The 17,565-nt window shown below is 39.7% G+C and overlaps 2 protein-coding genes across 4 annotated transcripts in view; both read left to right on the top strand.

The window, feature by feature from the left end:
• The window catches only part of ap4b1 (adaptor related protein complex 4 subunit beta 1), a 36,539-nt gene extending 24,760 nt beyond the window's left edge, over positions 1 to 11,779 (top strand). For both annotated transcript variants that reach the window (XM_051924419.1, XM_028796473.2), the window contains exon 11: positions 7,146 to 11,779. In XM_051924419.1, the coding sequence (XP_051780379.1) occupies positions 7,146 to 7,582 (437 nt within the window). In that variant the 3' untranslated portion in view covers positions 7,583 to 11,779. The remainder of the gene's footprint in view (positions 1 to 7,145) is intronic.
• The window catches only part of LOC114647822 (uncharacterized), a 1,111,123-nt gene that overhangs the window by 836,533 nt on the left and 257,025 nt on the right, over positions 1 to 17,565 (top strand). The gene's annotated exons all lie outside the window — the stretch shown is intronic.

Here is a 17,565-nt window from a genome sequence, read left to right as displayed (position 1 = left end):
ATTGGATTAAGATCATGGCAATCTCATAAAGATCTTGAGGTGACAATATGCAAAGGAGTTTTATGTAGTGCTTCAGTGTGTTCAGTGTTAGGTTTAATATATTTTATATCATATATACAGTAGAATAATTAATCATAATGTTTGCATTAACATGGGGTTCAGTTACAATATCTCTCTATTATAACAAAAAATCCTAAGACGAGACTTTTTTTAGAGAGATACTTTGACGTCCCGCGAGACAAGACTTTGTGCCAAGAGATTTAACCACACCCAGGGCCAGAAATAAAAGACAAAGAGTAGATGACAAAGTAGAACATCGTAAAGAATTCAAAAACGTTGCCGTGATACACATGCAGAGCAGGTTAGAGAAAATGGAAGTACTAAAAGTCAAAAATGTCTCAAAAAAATTATAGTAAAGATCACATTAGCGCAAACAAACAGAAATTATTACTTGGTGAAATAACGGAACAGCGAAAAGAGATTGAATATATTGTTCATATTTAAACTTTAAGTTGGAGACTTGTAGGTCGTCTAATGCGTGTTGCCATCAGGGAAGAGTAGTGTTTCTTCGAACTGAAGAGGCGTATCCGTGAGAATTAAAAGATTTGTTCTTTGGTGAAAGTGAAATCCACATAGGCTGTCACGTTTGGGTCACAGAGTTGCACAGATACACAGGAGATTTTAGAGACAGAAACGTTATTCAAACACTTCAAACAAGCATAAGTCTTTTCAGGAATGAATCGAGCTCCATTTGTAGTCGGAGGGGACAGTTCCGTCTCTCAATTAAAAGAATAGAAAATGTTCGTCTTCATAGGGAAAGGCTTCGGGAGCAGGATCCCCAATAGGAGCAGAGGATGTCTGGGGGAGAAGAGACACAAGGCACTGAGACAAAAGGACAGCTGCTGTACAGGCTTTTAAATGTTCAAAGTGCTGTGCAAGATGGAGATCACTTGGCACGGCGGCAGCAGCAAGCCAGCAGCTGATCGAGCAAAGAGGAGGTAAAAAAAATTTGTTTCCCATTGTATCACTGTTTAGGAGGAGTGACCACGTCTACGCACCCATCTTCACAACACGAGCGGCAGAGACGCGAAGTGGCTGGCCGATTTGGGAGGTGGTTGGCAAGCGGAGTAAGCAGGGGGCAAAGCCCCCAAGCTTTAAAAAAAGAAATACAAATATGGTTTATTATCGTGAAGTTTTTGAGACTCGTTAGTCTTGATATAGACCCTGTGGATAAGAAAGCAGCAATCTAACCCACACTAAGTGCCCTCTTATTATTTCAGTCACTCTATATAAAAGATAAAGTATAGAAAATATCAAAGCAGTGTGGTATTTTTAATGTATAACAATACCAAATAGAAGAAAGTATAAAGTAATAGAACATAGCAAAGTCTGGATAAAAACAGTCTTGGAAAAGCTTAATGAAATTCAGTATATCACTGCCATATGTTCTTTCTTACCCTGTATTTGGAACAAAGTTCACTTACCTGAGTTTTCAGGTGGCTGGTTCAGTCCTGCACAAAACAACAAATGTATCTATAATTACATTCAAACAAAAATTACAGAATTGTACAATTAGTAATGATTTTGAAAAAGTTACTATCGTCATATAACAACTGAGTTAGCCTTGCACTTTTTGTTACTTCAGTCCAGGCATGTAGGAGTGAGCAGCATATTCCATGTTATGGACAGTATTTGAAATATTTTTTAATTATGACATTTAAGAATGGTTAAAACTAGAGCTTACTGTTCTAAAGAAATGGTGTGACGAATTTCAAGCTGAAATATTCAGAATGTGTAGCCCTTTACAGTTTACCTGATTTGCGTGCTATATTTTATATTCTTTCCTTGTATGGTATGGTACTGATAGTGTTTGTATAATGTCTAAAATGTGGTAGTACCTGAATTGTGTGTAGTGATCTTAATTAAACCCCTCAAACACACAGCTGTATACTGTAACTGTTTAGAATACTGTACAAATTGGCATTCTGTTTGCTGGGAAATAATTAAGAGTCTGTATGTCCACTGGAAAATGAAAAAAGGGTTTGGATATAACGCTCTGTAATGTCCTGTACTGCCTGACTAGAATCCCTTATCCCTGAGAATTGTCAAGACAGTAATCCAAAGAATCCTCCTCTGCTGTAAAAGGCTAATGCTATAAATTCTGGGTATTGCATGAGGCTGAGTAAGTAATAGATATACAGGAATCCGCTTATATGAAACTCTTGACAGTCACCAGTTCTGACAGCAAGGAAGTTGAGCCATTCTTCCTTAAAACATTTCTGGTATTTCTGAGGTGTTTCCCCACAAACACACAGTGGATTGAAAAGGTATTCAGACCCCTTCACTTTATGCACACTGTATTATGATGTAAATTTAATTTTAAATAAATAAACATGTCCTTTTCTCCTATCAAGCTGCTCTCAGTAACCCATATGGACAAAGTAAAAACATGTTTTCTGATAATTTAGCAAATTTATTAAAAATCAAGAACAAAAATCTCTCGTTTATATAAGTATGCTGACCTACAATTCAGTACTTTCTATGCACCCCTTTGGCAGCAATAACCACTTTGAGTCTTCTTAGGTAAGTCTGTACCATCTTGGCACACCTGGATTTGGGTAGTTCATCCCATTCTCCCTGGCAGACCCTGTCAAGTTCCACAGATACTGGATGGGGAAGCGTCTGTAAACTGCCATCTTCAAGTCTCTCCACAAATGTTCAATGGGGTTTAAGCCTGGGCTTTGGCTGGCCCATGCAAGGACAATCAGAGACTTGTCCCAAAGCCACTCCAGCATTGTGTTTGCTGTATGCTTTCTCTGCTGAAACATGAACCATCGCCTCAGTCTGAGGTGGCAGCAGGTTTTCTTTAAGGACCTCTCTGTGTTTGGCTGCGTTCATCAATTCATTGACTAGTCTCGCTGCTTCTACTGTTGAAAAGCATCCCCATAGTACAATGCTTCCAGGGATGGCATTAGACAAGTGATTAGCAGTGACTGTTTTTTGTAAAGACAGTTCTTGGAGTTCTGCCCAGTGGGCCAATGGGTTTATAATTTTCCAGAGAATCGTTTTCCTCATGCCCGCAGAGTCCTTTAAATACATTTTACTCAAGAGCGGCTTCCATCCAACTACTCTATAAATGCCTGATTGATGAAGTGCTGTTGAGATGGTCATCCTTCTGACAGGTTCTCCCATCTCAGCAGAGGACTTCTAAGGCTCTGTTAGAGTCACCATTGGGTTCTTGGTCACCTCCCTGACCAAGGCACCTCTTGCCCGGTTACTCAGTTTGGCTGAATTGGCAATTCTAAGTAGAGTCCTGGTGGTTCTAAACTTCTTCCATTTCACAATTATTGAGGCCTCAGTGCTCTTGGGAACTTTTAAAGTTTTAGAAATGGCTTTATGTCCTTACACCAATCTGTGCCTCACCACAGTTTGATCGCGGAAGTCTACAGAGAGTTCCTTGGACTTCATGGCTTGGGTTTTGTGAATTATGGAACCTTACATACACAGGTACGCATGTGCATTTTGTAACGATGTCCAGTCAATTTATTTTGCCACAGGTGGACTCCAATCAAGTTTTAGACACATCTCAAGGAGAATTAAAGCAAAGTGGATGCCCTTAACCATAATTTGGAGTGTCGCAGTAAAGTGTCTGAATATGTAAATGAGAGACTTCAGTTTTTGATTGTTAATAAATTTGTAAACCATCCATCCATTTTCCAACCCGCTGAATCTGAACACAGGGTCACGGGGGTCTGCTGGAGCCAATCCCAGCCAACACAGGACACAAGGCAGGAACCAGTCCCTGGCAGGGTGCCAACCCACCGCAGGACACACACAAACACACCAAGCACACACTAGGGCCAATTTAGAATCGCCAATCCACCTAACCTGCATGTCTTTGGACTGTGGGAGGAAACCCACGCAGACACGGGGAGAACATGCAAACTCCACGCAGGGAGGACCCGGGAAGCAAACCTGGGTCTCCTAACTGCGAGGCAGCAGTGCTACCACTGTGCCACCATGCTGCCCAATTTGTAAACCTCTCTGAAAAAATGTTTTCACTTCATCATTATGTGTTATTGGATCTAGATTGATGTATAGAAATGTCAAATTTATCCTTTCTAAATTAAATCTTTTAACACAAAGTGAGCAGAAAGTGAAGGGGTCTGAATCCACTATACAATAAACAGGGTGTGAGAGTTTGGAAACTGTTCTGGACTCTCACCTTGTTTCTGTGAACAGTGTTCCATGCTGGGTATGCCCCAGTGATGGTGTGGTAGGTTAGTGGGACCCATTTATTACAATCCAACTGAGAGAGATCTCTTTTGATAGTTAATTGTTGTGTTTAAACATGAGTCATTTTACTTGAAGGTGTTCAGTCATAGCACAAAAAAAGCATAACGCTGCATCAGTATTGTCTCAATTTACTGCATACCAAATGTTTCATCATGGAATTTTACTCACAATGTTCAATTGATAACTTGCTGTTCTTTTCATTTGTCTGTATTAGTGGCCATGCTATTGTTTTTGTTGTTCTTCCCCCAGATATGTAACAAGTTCTAAAACTTGATGTCAACATTACCTTCATCCATTATTGTTAGAGATAAGCTTAACCTTCAAAATGCATATGTTTGTAATAAGGAGAAAATTATATTTGTGACATTCTTGTTTCTATTGTAAAAAATACAGACATGAGCATCAGTAGGCTTTGCTGCCTAGGAACCAAGTAACACAAACTATTCTCTAACATTTCAGTAATTATTTACCACTTTGATCCTGATCTTTCTGATCATAAAGTAGGTCATTATGAAAGCAATTGGTGAGAAGACTTCATAATTAATTGCAGAATTATGGTATTTGAGGGTTCCTCTAGAGTGCCCCTTCTTTTGCACGATTTGGCTCAAAAACCAATCTGCACATTGTCATCTCATAACAGGCTTAACTTTCAAGTTTGGTATTTTTCCATCCAGCCGTTTTGGCTCTCGACTGTCCTCAAAAAGCATACACACCCATCATCGAGATATCAGGGGACCCTAAAACATCGAGATCTGCCAAAAAACTGGAGATTGAATTTTTTGACAAATCTAAAGCGTTTATTCCTCCCCCTTAGACGAGAGGTTATGGTAGAGGAGAGCGCAAAGCAAAAATCGGAAAAAGTGGAACAGTGTGCTGCAGGTAGATATTTCAGAGGCTAAACATTATTTGGAGACATTTCTATTCATTGATTTTTGTTTTAACTTGACCAGAATAGATCCATGAAATACAATTACAGTGGTGTGAAAAACTATTTGCCCCCTTCCTGATTTCTTATTCTTTTGCATGTTTGTCACACAAAATGTTTCTGATCATCAAACACATTTAACCATTAGTCAAATATAACACAAGTAAACACAAAATGCAGTTTTTAAATGATGGTTTTTATTATTTAGGGAGAAAAAAAATCCAAACCTACATGGCCCTGTGTGAAAAAGTAATTGCCCCCTTGTTAAAAAATAACCTAACTGTGGTGTATCACACCTGAGTTCAATTTCCGTAGCCACCCCCAGGCCTGATTACTGCCACGCCTGTTTCAATCAAGAAATCACTTAAATAGGAGCTGCCTGACACAGAGAAGTAGACCAAAAGCACCTCAAAAGCTACACATCATGCCAAGATCCAAAGAAATTCAGGAACAAATGAGAACAGAAGTAATTGAGATCTATCAGTCGGTAAAGGTTATAAAGCCATTTCTAAAGCTTTGGGACTCCAGCGAACCACAGTGAGAGCCATTATCCACAAATGGCAAAAACATGGAACAGTGGTGAACCTTCCCAGGAGTGGCCGGCCGACCAAAATTACCCCAAGAGCGCAGAGACGACTCATCCGAGAGGTCACAAAAGACCCCAGGACAACGTCTAAAGTACTGCAGGCCTCAATTAAGGTCAGTGTTCACGACTCCACCATAAGAAAGAGACTGGGCAAAAACGGCCTGCATGGCAGATTTCCAAGACGCAAACCACTGTTAAGCAAAAAGAACATTAGGGCTCGTCTCAATTTTGCTAAGAAACATCTCAATGATTGCCAAGACTTTTGGGAAAATACCTTGTGGACTGATGAGTCAAAAGTTGAACTTTTTGGAAGGCAAATGTCCCGTTACATCTGGCGTAAAAGGAACACAGCATTTCAGAAAAAGAACATCATACCAACAGTAAAATATGGTGGTGGTAGTGTGATGGTCTGGGGTTGTTTTGCTGCTTCAGGACCTGGAAGGCTTGCTGTGATCGATGGAACCATGAATTCTACTGTCTACCAAAAAATCCTGAAGGAGAATGTCCGGCCATCTGTTCGTCAACTCAAGCTGAAGCGATCTTGGGTGCTGCAACAGGACAATGACCCAAAACACACCAGCAAATCCACCTCTGAATGGCTGAAGAAAAACAAAATGAAGACTTTGGAGTGGCCTAGTCAAAGTCCTGACCTGAATCCAATTGAGATGCTATGGCATGACCTTAAAAAGGCGGTTCATGCTAGAAAACCCTCAAATAAAGCTGAATTACAACAATTTTGCAAAGATGAGTGGGCCAAAATTCCTCCAGAGCGCTGTAAAAGACTCATTGCAAGTTATCGCAAACGCTTGATTGCAGTTATTGCTGCTAAGGGTGGCCCAACCAGTTATTAGGTTCAGGGGGCAATTACTTTTTCACACAGGGCCATGTAGGTTTGGATTTTTTTTTCTCCCTAAATAATAAAAACCACCATTTACAAACTGCATTTTGTGTTTACTTGTGTTATATTTGACTAATGGTTAAATGTGTTTGATGATCAGAAACATTTTGTGTGACAAACATGCAAAAGAATAAGAAATCAGGAAGGGGGCAAATAGTTTTTCACACCACTGTATGTATTTGGTATCTGTATTTATCAAATGTAATCTCTCTTTGGGGGGAAAAATATTTTCTGTTACTAATTATGTTCTGTCTTAAGAAGACTTTAGTCCATATTATAACTAAAAAGAAAAAATAAAGATATAAATTTTTGTCATGTCCACATCTAACATACATTAGTCTTTCAGAGTTGGGATTTTTCTAAAGTGATTTTTACTGTGATTAACATTTTCACATATACTTTTAATTATTCCTTCACCATCTCATTTCTCTTTGTTTCAGACCTACCAGGTTTTGAGGAAACAGAACAAGAAGCTACCACCTCCTCTTCCAAAGCAGTGCATTTTGAACCGTGCCTGAGCACCAGTCCGCCAATATCCCCATTGTCATTCGAACAGAAGTGGCTAACATTGCAGCCATGTCGACAGGTTGTGGTGTCATGGGAAGAAGGGGATTGTGCTCCAAATATTTTACAAGATGCACTCAGCCATTCCAACATCTGTGCCTTGGCTTTTAGTAAGCCTCATACGTGGCCCTGGAAAGCATATTTGTACAGCCATGGTATGAACACACTTATTCTAGCTGAACTATTACTCAACTCCAGCACAGATTCTCTGCAGATAACAGTAAAACAAGAAAAAGACAATAAAGAAGCTGTTGACAGTTTCATCTGTGTACTGGAAAAAGTGATAGAAATGATGAAAAGCAGCAAAACTTAAAACATTTTCTATAATTTAATTGAATTTATAAATTAAACAGTACACCCCTTGTTCAGAAAAACTCCATACTTAAAATGTTACATTAATATCTAAACACTTTCTCTCTCTAGTGAAGTGATGAATACCAAATTCTCAGAAACTTAACCAAGTTGAGGTGGCGCAGCAGGTAATAATAATAATAATAAATATAATTTTAATTTATATGCCACTTCTTACTACTCAAAGCACTTTGCCAACAGGAATGACCCAGGAAGAGAACCCATGTTCTACCGCTGCACCATCTGCATGGTAATGGCCCAGCCAATTCGCAGATCAAGCCTCCAGGTGTGAAATCCAGTACCCAGATGTTGACTGCGTGGAATACGCATGTCCACTCTATGCCTGCATGGGTTTTCCTCCAGGTTGTACTATTTTCATGTCATATTCCCAAAGTCTTACTGTGTGAGTGTTAGTGAGTGGCCCCTGTGATGGACAATTGATGTTTCCTGACTGTTGGGCCAGGTTTTGGTCTCCAGCAACTCAGAATTTGATCAGAGCTGGTTTAAGAATGTCATGTTATTAAGTTGATGTATTAAGTGCACAAGTATAGGTGTTTTCTGATCAGCAGTGGTCCAGAAAATACAAGTTTATTATGATGTGATTTGGGGAACAAAAATGAGTAGTTTTCAAATAATGCTTGTCATGTTTACATTAATATGCTTAGCTGATGCTGTTATTCAATATAGTTTGTAAAGCCGGTGCATAAATCTAATGTGTCCACATTTCTACACTGGGAGACATGGCATTTTGACAGTGGCCAAAAAATATACATCCAAACCCATTATTTACTGTATTAATATTTTTCACACTGTAAAATAATAACATGTTAACAAAGATGTTCTATACCCTACACAATTATACCGAAAAGTGTTGCATTAGTATTTGATAAATTATGCTTTTTCAGAATAGTAATTTGCCCCAAGGGTGTTTAGTGGAGGCCAAGGTTGTAAGATCAGCCCATCCACGGTGCAATTTACAGGTGTTTTTCCACACATCACAAAGACGGGCCTCTTAGGTTCGTTCTTTTTTTTTTTATTATTTAATTTGTCCCAGTGTGAGTATATGTGGCTGTGTATGAATGTGAATGTGGTTTGCAGTGAATTTGGATTATTCTCACAGTTGGTTGTTGTCTTGTGCCAGCTACTAACGTGATGAGTTTGAGAATCCCACTCCCCTGTACAACATCGGCAGGATTCACCACAATGATATTTTTATGACTGAGGAACCCATCTATACAGTCATATGAAAAAGTTTGGGAAACCCTCTTAATTCTTTGGATTTTTGTTTCTCATTGGCTGAGTTTTCAAAGTAGCAACTTCCTTTTAATATATGACATGCCTTATGGAAACAATAGTATTTCAGCAGTGACATTAAGTTTATTGGATTAACAGAAAATATGCATCATAACAAAATTAGACAGGTGCATAAATTTGGGCACCCAACAGAGACATGTCATCAATACTTAGTTGAGCCTCCTTTGCCAATCTAACAGCCTCTAGACGCTGTTCTCCTATAGCCTCTGATGAGTGTCTGGATTCTGGATGGAGGTATTGTTGACCATTCTTCCATACAAAATCTCTCCAGTTCAGTTAAATTTGATGACTGTCGAGCATGGACAGTCTGCTTCAAATCATCCCATAGATTTTCGATGATATTCAAGTCGGGGGACTGTGACGGCCATTCCAGAACATTGTTCTTCTCCCTCTGCATGAATGCCTTTGTAGATTTCGAACTGTGTTTTGGGTCATTGTCTTGTTGGAATATCTAACCCCTGCGTAACTTCAGCTTTGTGACTGATGCTTGAACATTATCCTGAAGAATTTGTTTATATTGGGTTGAATTCATCTGACCCTCGACTTTAACAAGGGCCCCAGTCCCTGAACTAGCCACACAGCCCCACAGCATGATGGAACCTCCACCAAATTTGACAGTAGGTAGCAGGTGTCTTTCTTAGAATGTGGTGTTCTTCCGCCATGTAAAGCACTTTTTGTTATGACCAAATAACTCAATTTTTGTCTCATCAGTCCAAAGCACTTTATTTCAGAATGAATCTGACTTGTCTAAATGAGCATTTGCATACAACAAGCTACTGTTTGTGGTGTGAGTACAGAAAGGGCTTCTTTCTCATCACCCTGCCATACAGATGTTCTTTGTGCAAATTGCGCTGAATTGTAGAACGATGTACAGATACACCATCTGCAGCCAGATGTTCTTGCAGGTCTTTGGAGGTGATCTGTGGGTTGTCTGTAACCATTCTCACAATCCTGTGCATATGCCACTCCTGTATTTTTCTTGGCCTGCCACACCTGCTGGGTTTAACAGCAACTGTGCCTGTGGCCTTCCATTTCCTGATTCCATTCCTTACAGTTGAAACTGACAGTTTAAACCTCTGAGATGTCTTTTTGTAGCCTTCCCCTAAACCATGAGACTCAACAATCTTTGTTTTCAGATCTTTGGAGAGTAGCTTTGAGGATCCCATGCTGTCACTCTTCAGAGGAGAGTCAAAAGGAAGCACAACTTACAATTGACCCCCTTAAATACCTTTATATCTCATGATTGGACACACCTGTCTATGAAGTTCAAGGGTTAGCGAGCTCATCACACCAATTTGGTGTTGCAAGTAATCAGCATTGAGCAGTAACAGGCATTCAAATCAGCACAATTACAAGGGGACCCACATTTGTGCACAGCCAGTTTTTAACATTTGATTTCATTTCATACAACTAAATACTGTGTCACTAAAAATCAGAAAACACACCAGTACTCAGATGTTCAAAGGAAATGAAAAACATACCACTGTTATCTTTTTTTGTTGAAAGTAGAGTCAATTATTATGCAGCCTGAGAGGGCTTCCCAAACTTTTTCATATGACTGTACATTAAACATTGTACCAAGCTGGGATATATTTGGTCTCAAGCCCTTGCTGTGTGAAATTTAGCTACCCAGGTTATTTTATCTTTGCTGTAATTATATGAAAGTTGTTTGTGCATATTTCATCTTAACCTCTTGCTCTCTTTCATATACTTCTGTTGAGCAACAGAAGACCAGATCATCAAACTCCCATCCATCATAGAGATCACTTCAGCTACTATCTAGTATCTTTTAGTTATTTTACACAGTATATACCCAAAGAGGAAGATAACTGAGATACAGATAAACTCACTGGTACATAAAGAGCTGAGTTGAGAATTTGGTTCCCAACTCATGACATTCCAGGAGAACACCTGCAAATCCACTTGAGCTGCACTGATCCACTAGTCAGTCTTGCATTCTCTGTACAGTCACATGTAAAGAAGATGTCACGTCCTCTGTTTATCCATTGATTTTTGTTAGATATCAAGGCAAACTGCAACATGGAAATTAACCAGTTGATGACCTTCAGGCGGCGTGTTTGCTTTTCATAGATGATGATGTTGTTGTTGGAACATCTGGCAGTAATGGTTGGTTGCTGAGGTGGCACAAAAGTAGTCAACTTGGTGGTGACAATTCTCTTATCTAAAACAAACTCTACTTGGCCCCTTATTTTAGATGCGAGTCAGTGGTATGCACCAGTGGCCTCAAAACGCCATATTCATTTGGTGTAGCTGGGGACTGTCTACTGTAGGTAATGTGATAACAAGCACTCTCCACATAGATGGTGATTTGGCTTGAATTTAAATCCCAGAGCGGTGGATTTGTGAATCAGCAGTTCTAAACACTGCACCACCATGCCACTCATTTTTTGATAGTTGCAATATGAAATAGGTATTGATTAACACGGGCGGCACGGTGGCGCAGTGGTAGCACTGCTGCCTCACAGTTAGGAGACCTGGGTTCGCTTCCCGGATCCTCCCTGCGTGGAGTTTGCATGTTCTCTCTGTGTCTTCGTGGGTTTACTCCGGGCACTCCGGTTTCCTCCCACAGTTCAAAGACATGCAGGTTAGGTAGATTGGCGATTCTAAATTGGCCCTAGTGTGTGCTTGGTGTGTGGATGTGTTTGTGTGTGTCCTGCGGTGGGTTGGAACCCTGCCCGGGATTGGTTTCTGCCTTGTGCCCTGTGTTGGCTGGGATTGGCTCCAGCAGACCCCCCGTGACCCTGTGTTCGGATTCAGCAGGTTGGAAAATGGATGGATGGATTGATTAACACAGATCTGAAAAATTAAACTCTTAAAAATCGTTCAAATTGTGAAGTTATTTTTATTTCCTTCATGTCATATTAAAGTACAAAATTGAAATTTATTTAAAATTTTAACAAATATATGCATGAATAACGTGTTTTAATATTCTGAATCTAATATTTTTAAACATATGTAAAGAAAACAATACATATTCATTAACCTGTCTTCAACTTCTCTATTGTTTGTCACTTTTTAGTTTTTTTTTTTCTTGTGGTGACCCATCATTTGTCCACTTTCACTGCTGTGTCCCTATGAATCATCAAGTAGTAGTCCACCATCATACTCCCATCCCTGGTGCCTTCTTTCCATGTCCTTCATACCGTGATATAATCGCTCACCCTGCTGTTCACTCACCGCTTCAAAATTTTCAGGGACACATTCCAAATCCAAATTCAAAAAGTGAACTTTGAGAATTGTGTTGCATCCCAATTTAGAACTTTAGAACAATCTGAACGAGCACAGACCATTCAGCCCATCAAAGCTCGCCAGTCTTATCTACTCCATTCCTCCGAAATAACATCAAGTCGAGTTTTGAAAGTTCCTAAAGTCCTACTGTCTACCACATGACCTGGTCACTTATTCCACGAGTCTCTGGTTCTCTGGTCGAAGAAAAACTAACTAATGTTTGTGCAAAATTTACCCTTCACAAGTTTTTAACTGTGTCCCCGTGTTCTTGATTAACTCATTTTAAAATAACCGTCTTGATTCACTGGACTAATTCCCTTCATAATTTTAAACACTTCGATCTGGTCACCTCTTAATCTTTTTTTGCTTAAACTGTAAAGGCTCAGCTCAACCTGAGCAAAACTGTTGAAAGTAGTATAAAATAAATGCTTATTTTAAGATGTTATTGATTAGATCCTGCCAGGTTTTAAAAAAGTTTTGAACACATCCTCTAAGTGAGAATTTGATTTTTTCCAATTTCCTCATAACTCACTGGAATCAGCCCAGTTGCCCTTCTCTGCACTTTTACCAGTGCTGCTGTGTCCTTTTTGAAGTCTGGAACATCATTAAACTTAACTTCTGTATATACTTGAATATAAGCCGAGTTTTTCAGCACCCAAAATGTGCTGAAAAACATCACCCTCGGCTTATATTCGAGTCAGGTCCCGCTGCCCCCCGGTATACAAACAAGCCAGTTTCCCTTTCGGTTTGTGCGCGCCAATGATTTACGCACGTGTTCAGTCTCTCCCTGTGCAGAGAGAGAGAGAAACACACGAGATACCATATTGTTTTTGTTGACCCTCTTCTCCACTTACAGAGCTAGTTTACTGTTTTTCTTAGAAATAAATACTCAAAAACATTTAACCTACTGATGCCTCAATTAATATACGGTAATTTTATTGGTATTTATTTTGATTATTGAAACTCACCAGTAGCTGCTGCATTTCCCACCCTAGGCTTATACTGGAGTCAATAAGTTTTTCCAGTTTTTGTAGGTAAAATTAGGTACCTCAGCTTATATTCGGGTCGGCTTATTCTTGAGTATATACGGTAATACATTTTTTACAATATCTTTATAATTAGAATTTTTATTGTTTTCTAAAAACTTAGAAATTACTATCAAATTCTACAACAGAAAGCAGTTTTCTGATGTGGGGTTGAGCTTTGCAATTTAACACAAATACAGGCTTCAGCTTTTGAGAAGTGTTTGACAAACTACTTCATTAAACCAAGCTTAACAGAAGACAGTGGTCAGTAGCACTTTAGCTGGATCCACCAGGCTTTGTCTGATGATGTTTTTGGCACCACAAGTAGCTTTTAAGATAGCTGGTCATTGTCATTTTTTGGCTGTGCTGTCCCACTTTTGGGATTTGCTTGTCCTCTGATGGCTGGCCCAGTGAAATACACGGAGACGTTCAGGTCCCTACATATTCTGACCTTATTATCCAATAAAGTAACTGTTTTTCTTTAAACATAATATTAGAAAATATTACATTCAAATTATCATTAAAATATATTGATGTTTAATTTTTATATTCCAAAAACACTGAAAATATTATAAGTGAGAGCTAAAAAATGTGTTTGATGGAATGTATATCTATGTAATCTACATAAAGTCATTTTGAGTGTCTGTAGGCCATTTTATTAAATTTTAACCAGCAGCCAGATCCTTTCCCAGCAGGAACTAACCTTAGACAAACTTCCACGAGGACACTCATTTTGTCAGTCTAACAATGCCCACCTTTTGAATGTGGGATGTAACTGGACACAATGAGGACAATCTTGGCTTACTTCACACCAGAGTGGGATTTAACGTCTGTTCTGAGGCTGTAAATGGGCATTGGGCTCACTAGTGGTCATGGTGAAAGCTAACACACGTGTACCTCTAGAGTAACTGGCTTATTTAAACTGGCCCAGTGTCGGTCTATAGAGGAGTGACTCCAACACCACTTCCAGAATATGTTCTGGCCACCCAATGACTCTGTACGGATAAATAGGTTTTTGAAGGGTAATCGGCCCAGCCGACGCCAGAGGTGTTCAACCCCTGATACCCACAGATGTGTTCTGGATCTTCACTGTATATTTGGTTCAGTCAAAGAATCTTAAAAGCTGCACATGTTTTGTTTTTGTGTACATTGCCATGGTGACAAGGCCCCTAGCAACAGCCTCACTACTGGACAGTGTAAAGTGCTGAGCCACAGCCACCACTTCAGTTCAGCACTCTGCAAGCTGAGAGGAGCACCCAGCTGGGCCATTGACACTCGAGTCCTAGCGCCCACTCATGGTGTCTCCCTGTTGCTCCTTCAGCTCCTGCTAGTCTCGTGTAAATGGAAAGCTGCTCGTTACCTCCGTGGATAATGTTCGGGAAAGACATGAACCTTCCTCAGTCTCGATCCAGACTTGTTTATGGTCAAGCATGAACTTTGTTGCTTTCAGCTTCTTATTGCTTACTGTGGTGCTCCAGCACCCCCTTCTGGTGGGGGAGGAGCCCCAAGAATTTGATTTTGATGAGATGCAGAATGACCGGCAACAATTCTTGCAGTTACAAATGCTGAAACTTAAAAGGGACTTTGAAATCTGTTTTCAAGTTGCTGCTTCCCAGACGAGCACAACCTTCCTGGTAGTGATTCCTCTCTACTTGTTTTTCTGTGCAGTAGCCATGTTGCTGTTAGCAGTGCTAAACCAGTACTCCTCAAATTGGACCTCTTACTGGGCAAGATACTGAAAAGGAGGAGAATGTGGATATTTGCTCCATCCCCTTGTAGTGGATCCTAAGGTATTGGGGAGACGACCTCTTATAGTCGTCAAGATGAATGCAATCCCTCAGGAGAATCACATTTGGCTCAGCCTCCCATTTATAAAAGAACAGGAGTGGCTAATATGTCTCAGCTTTTAAGTTCAAGGAGTCCTCATTGGAGATAAAAGGTCAAAGTTAAAAGAGGTAAGGCCGAGGTGCCAAGAAAACTTCACTTGCTGCACTTTGTATTATTTTTTGATGTACCGTATTATGTTTGCTTTATTTAACTGTAGCTTTCATTTATTGGTGCTGGGATCTACTGTACTAATGTTCCACATAATTGTAAACACTTCAAATATGTCCACCCTAAATCTGGGTTGGCTTAAACTCAAAAGGTTGAACTCCTTCAGTCTTTCCTTATAGCTTTTATCTCTTAGTCTCATAATCAGCCTAGCCGCTCTCTGTTGGACTTTCTCTAGCACTGCTATGCCTTTTTTGTAATATGGACGCCAAAACTAAACAGAGTCTCTCTAGTGCACAGGTGTCAAACTCCAGGCCTGGAGGGCCGCAGTGGCTGCAGGTTTTCATTCTATAATTTTTCATAATAAGTGACCAGTTTTCACTGCTAATTAACATCTTTTCTTTAGCCCTGTTTTAAGGATTCAGTCCCCTGAATTGATTCTTTTCTTCATTAAATGACAGCCAAACAGAAATTAGACGTGAAACGAGCCGACAGATTATCATTTAAACTGGGGATTCAAACTCCAACCAATTTCACTCCAAGCAGTTTCTTAATGAGATGCTGATTCTTGTTGTTATTTGAACCCGTCATTTAATTCCATGATTTGTTGCTGCTCTCATTCTGCCACAGCAGACATTTCCAAAACTGTTGATCGTGTGTTTTACTGAGACCTTCACCCTTCTTTATTTTCAGCTATTGTGTGATGGGCACAGGGGAGCTGGTCATGTGGCTGCTTGTTTTGTGTCTCATTATTGTTTGACTGCTAATTAAGGACAAAGAAACAAGGGGTCCGAGTCACGTCAATTAAAAAACAAAGGCATAAGAAGTTAATTAGCAGCAGAAACTAATCACTAATTAAGAAGATGGTTAGAATGAAAACCTGCACCCACTGCGGCCCTCCAGGACTGGCGTTCAACACCCCTGCTCTAGTGTGTTACATAATTTAAGAATAGCATTCTGTGACTTGTGATACATACATCGTGATATAAACCTAAACGTTCTATTAGCCTTCTTGATCACTTCTGTACACCATATTGATGTAAATAGTGATAAGTCCACTATGACTCCCAAGCCGTACTCATAAGGGGTGGTATTGTGGAGATATCGTAGTAAAACACTAGCCGCATCTTCAGAAAGGCAGTCAGAATTTAGACTTTATTGCACAGCATACTAGGGTGTTGTACCGTGTTAGTCATTATGGATGTAGTGAGAAGTCAAGCAAAATGACACCTTTTGTTAGCTAACTAAAAGATTACAATATGTAAGCTTTTGGGGCAACTCGGGCCACTTCTTCAGGAAGAACATCCTAACACTCCTAACAGAAGTAGCCAAAAGACGAAAAACAAAATTGCATTTTCGCATGACCTTTGGGGGCACAGGGTCAGCCAATGTACAGCACCCCAGAGTGATTTTTTGGTTAAAGGCCTTGCTCAAGGACCTAACAATGTAGGAACCCCTAGGCTACATTATTCATCTGTAACACATCTGTTAAGCTTTGGGCTGCTCAGATATTGTGAGGGGATGACAAGGTGACCATCTCTGTTGATTTAATGATCCAGAGTACTCGGGTTTGAGCCGTATGCCTGGTTACTGGTTATGTGGAATTGGCGTTCTCTCCTCTCGTCTTTGAGTTTCCCTCACTTACATCTTTGGTTAATTTGGGTGTTTCTACGAGTGCACTGTTACAAAAGCTCAGCTCACTTTCCAGGGGTCCCTTCATGTCTTGTGTCCAGTCCTCCCAGGAATGTCTCTGAATCATCTTGTGCAATAGTGTTCATGTGCAATTAAGGTCTTATGTTGAATGTTTGTGTTCTACCTTTATTTCTTCTCATCCTTTCTTGTCCTTTTTTAATTATATTTATTTATATTTTGACACTGCAGGGACTGCACCTAATTTTGTTATATTTGTTACAATAACAATAAAGATATTCTGATTCCGATTCTGAATCCCAATGGGAACATTAAAAGCTTTGGGACCCTGGGTTAGATTGTTTTATGTATAATCTTTGTACAAGGCTAAGAAAGTTTCAGTTCAACATACTTGTTAAACCAAAAGGAAAAAAAAAAAGTTAAAGGTTATTTTGTATGAATAGGACTGGAGAGCTCTGTTGGGCTGAATAGCCTGTTATTGTCTAGATTGTTCTAATATTCTAATGTCCATGTGTGACACCCCGTGTAGTGGGAATTGGGAAACACCAACCTACACTCCAGGGGTCTAGTATGTGGAAACGAGTGTGACCAAAATGAGGGTGTAAGACAGGGAGACACAGGCACAATAGGGTTGGGTTTTTGCAAAAATAAAGTGAGATTTTATTTACAGGTTCACTTAAAGAAAAACAAAAATAATGTCATGTTGAAAATATAT

The sequence above is a fragment of the Erpetoichthys calabaricus genome, chromosome 3, assembly GCF_900747795.2.
Source record: "Erpetoichthys calabaricus chromosome 3, fErpCal1.3, whole genome shotgun sequence".
NCBI lineage: Eukaryota > Metazoa > Chordata > Cladistia > Polypteriformes > Polypteridae > Erpetoichthys > Erpetoichthys calabaricus.
This window is presented reverse-complemented; position numbering and strand designations above follow the sequence as displayed.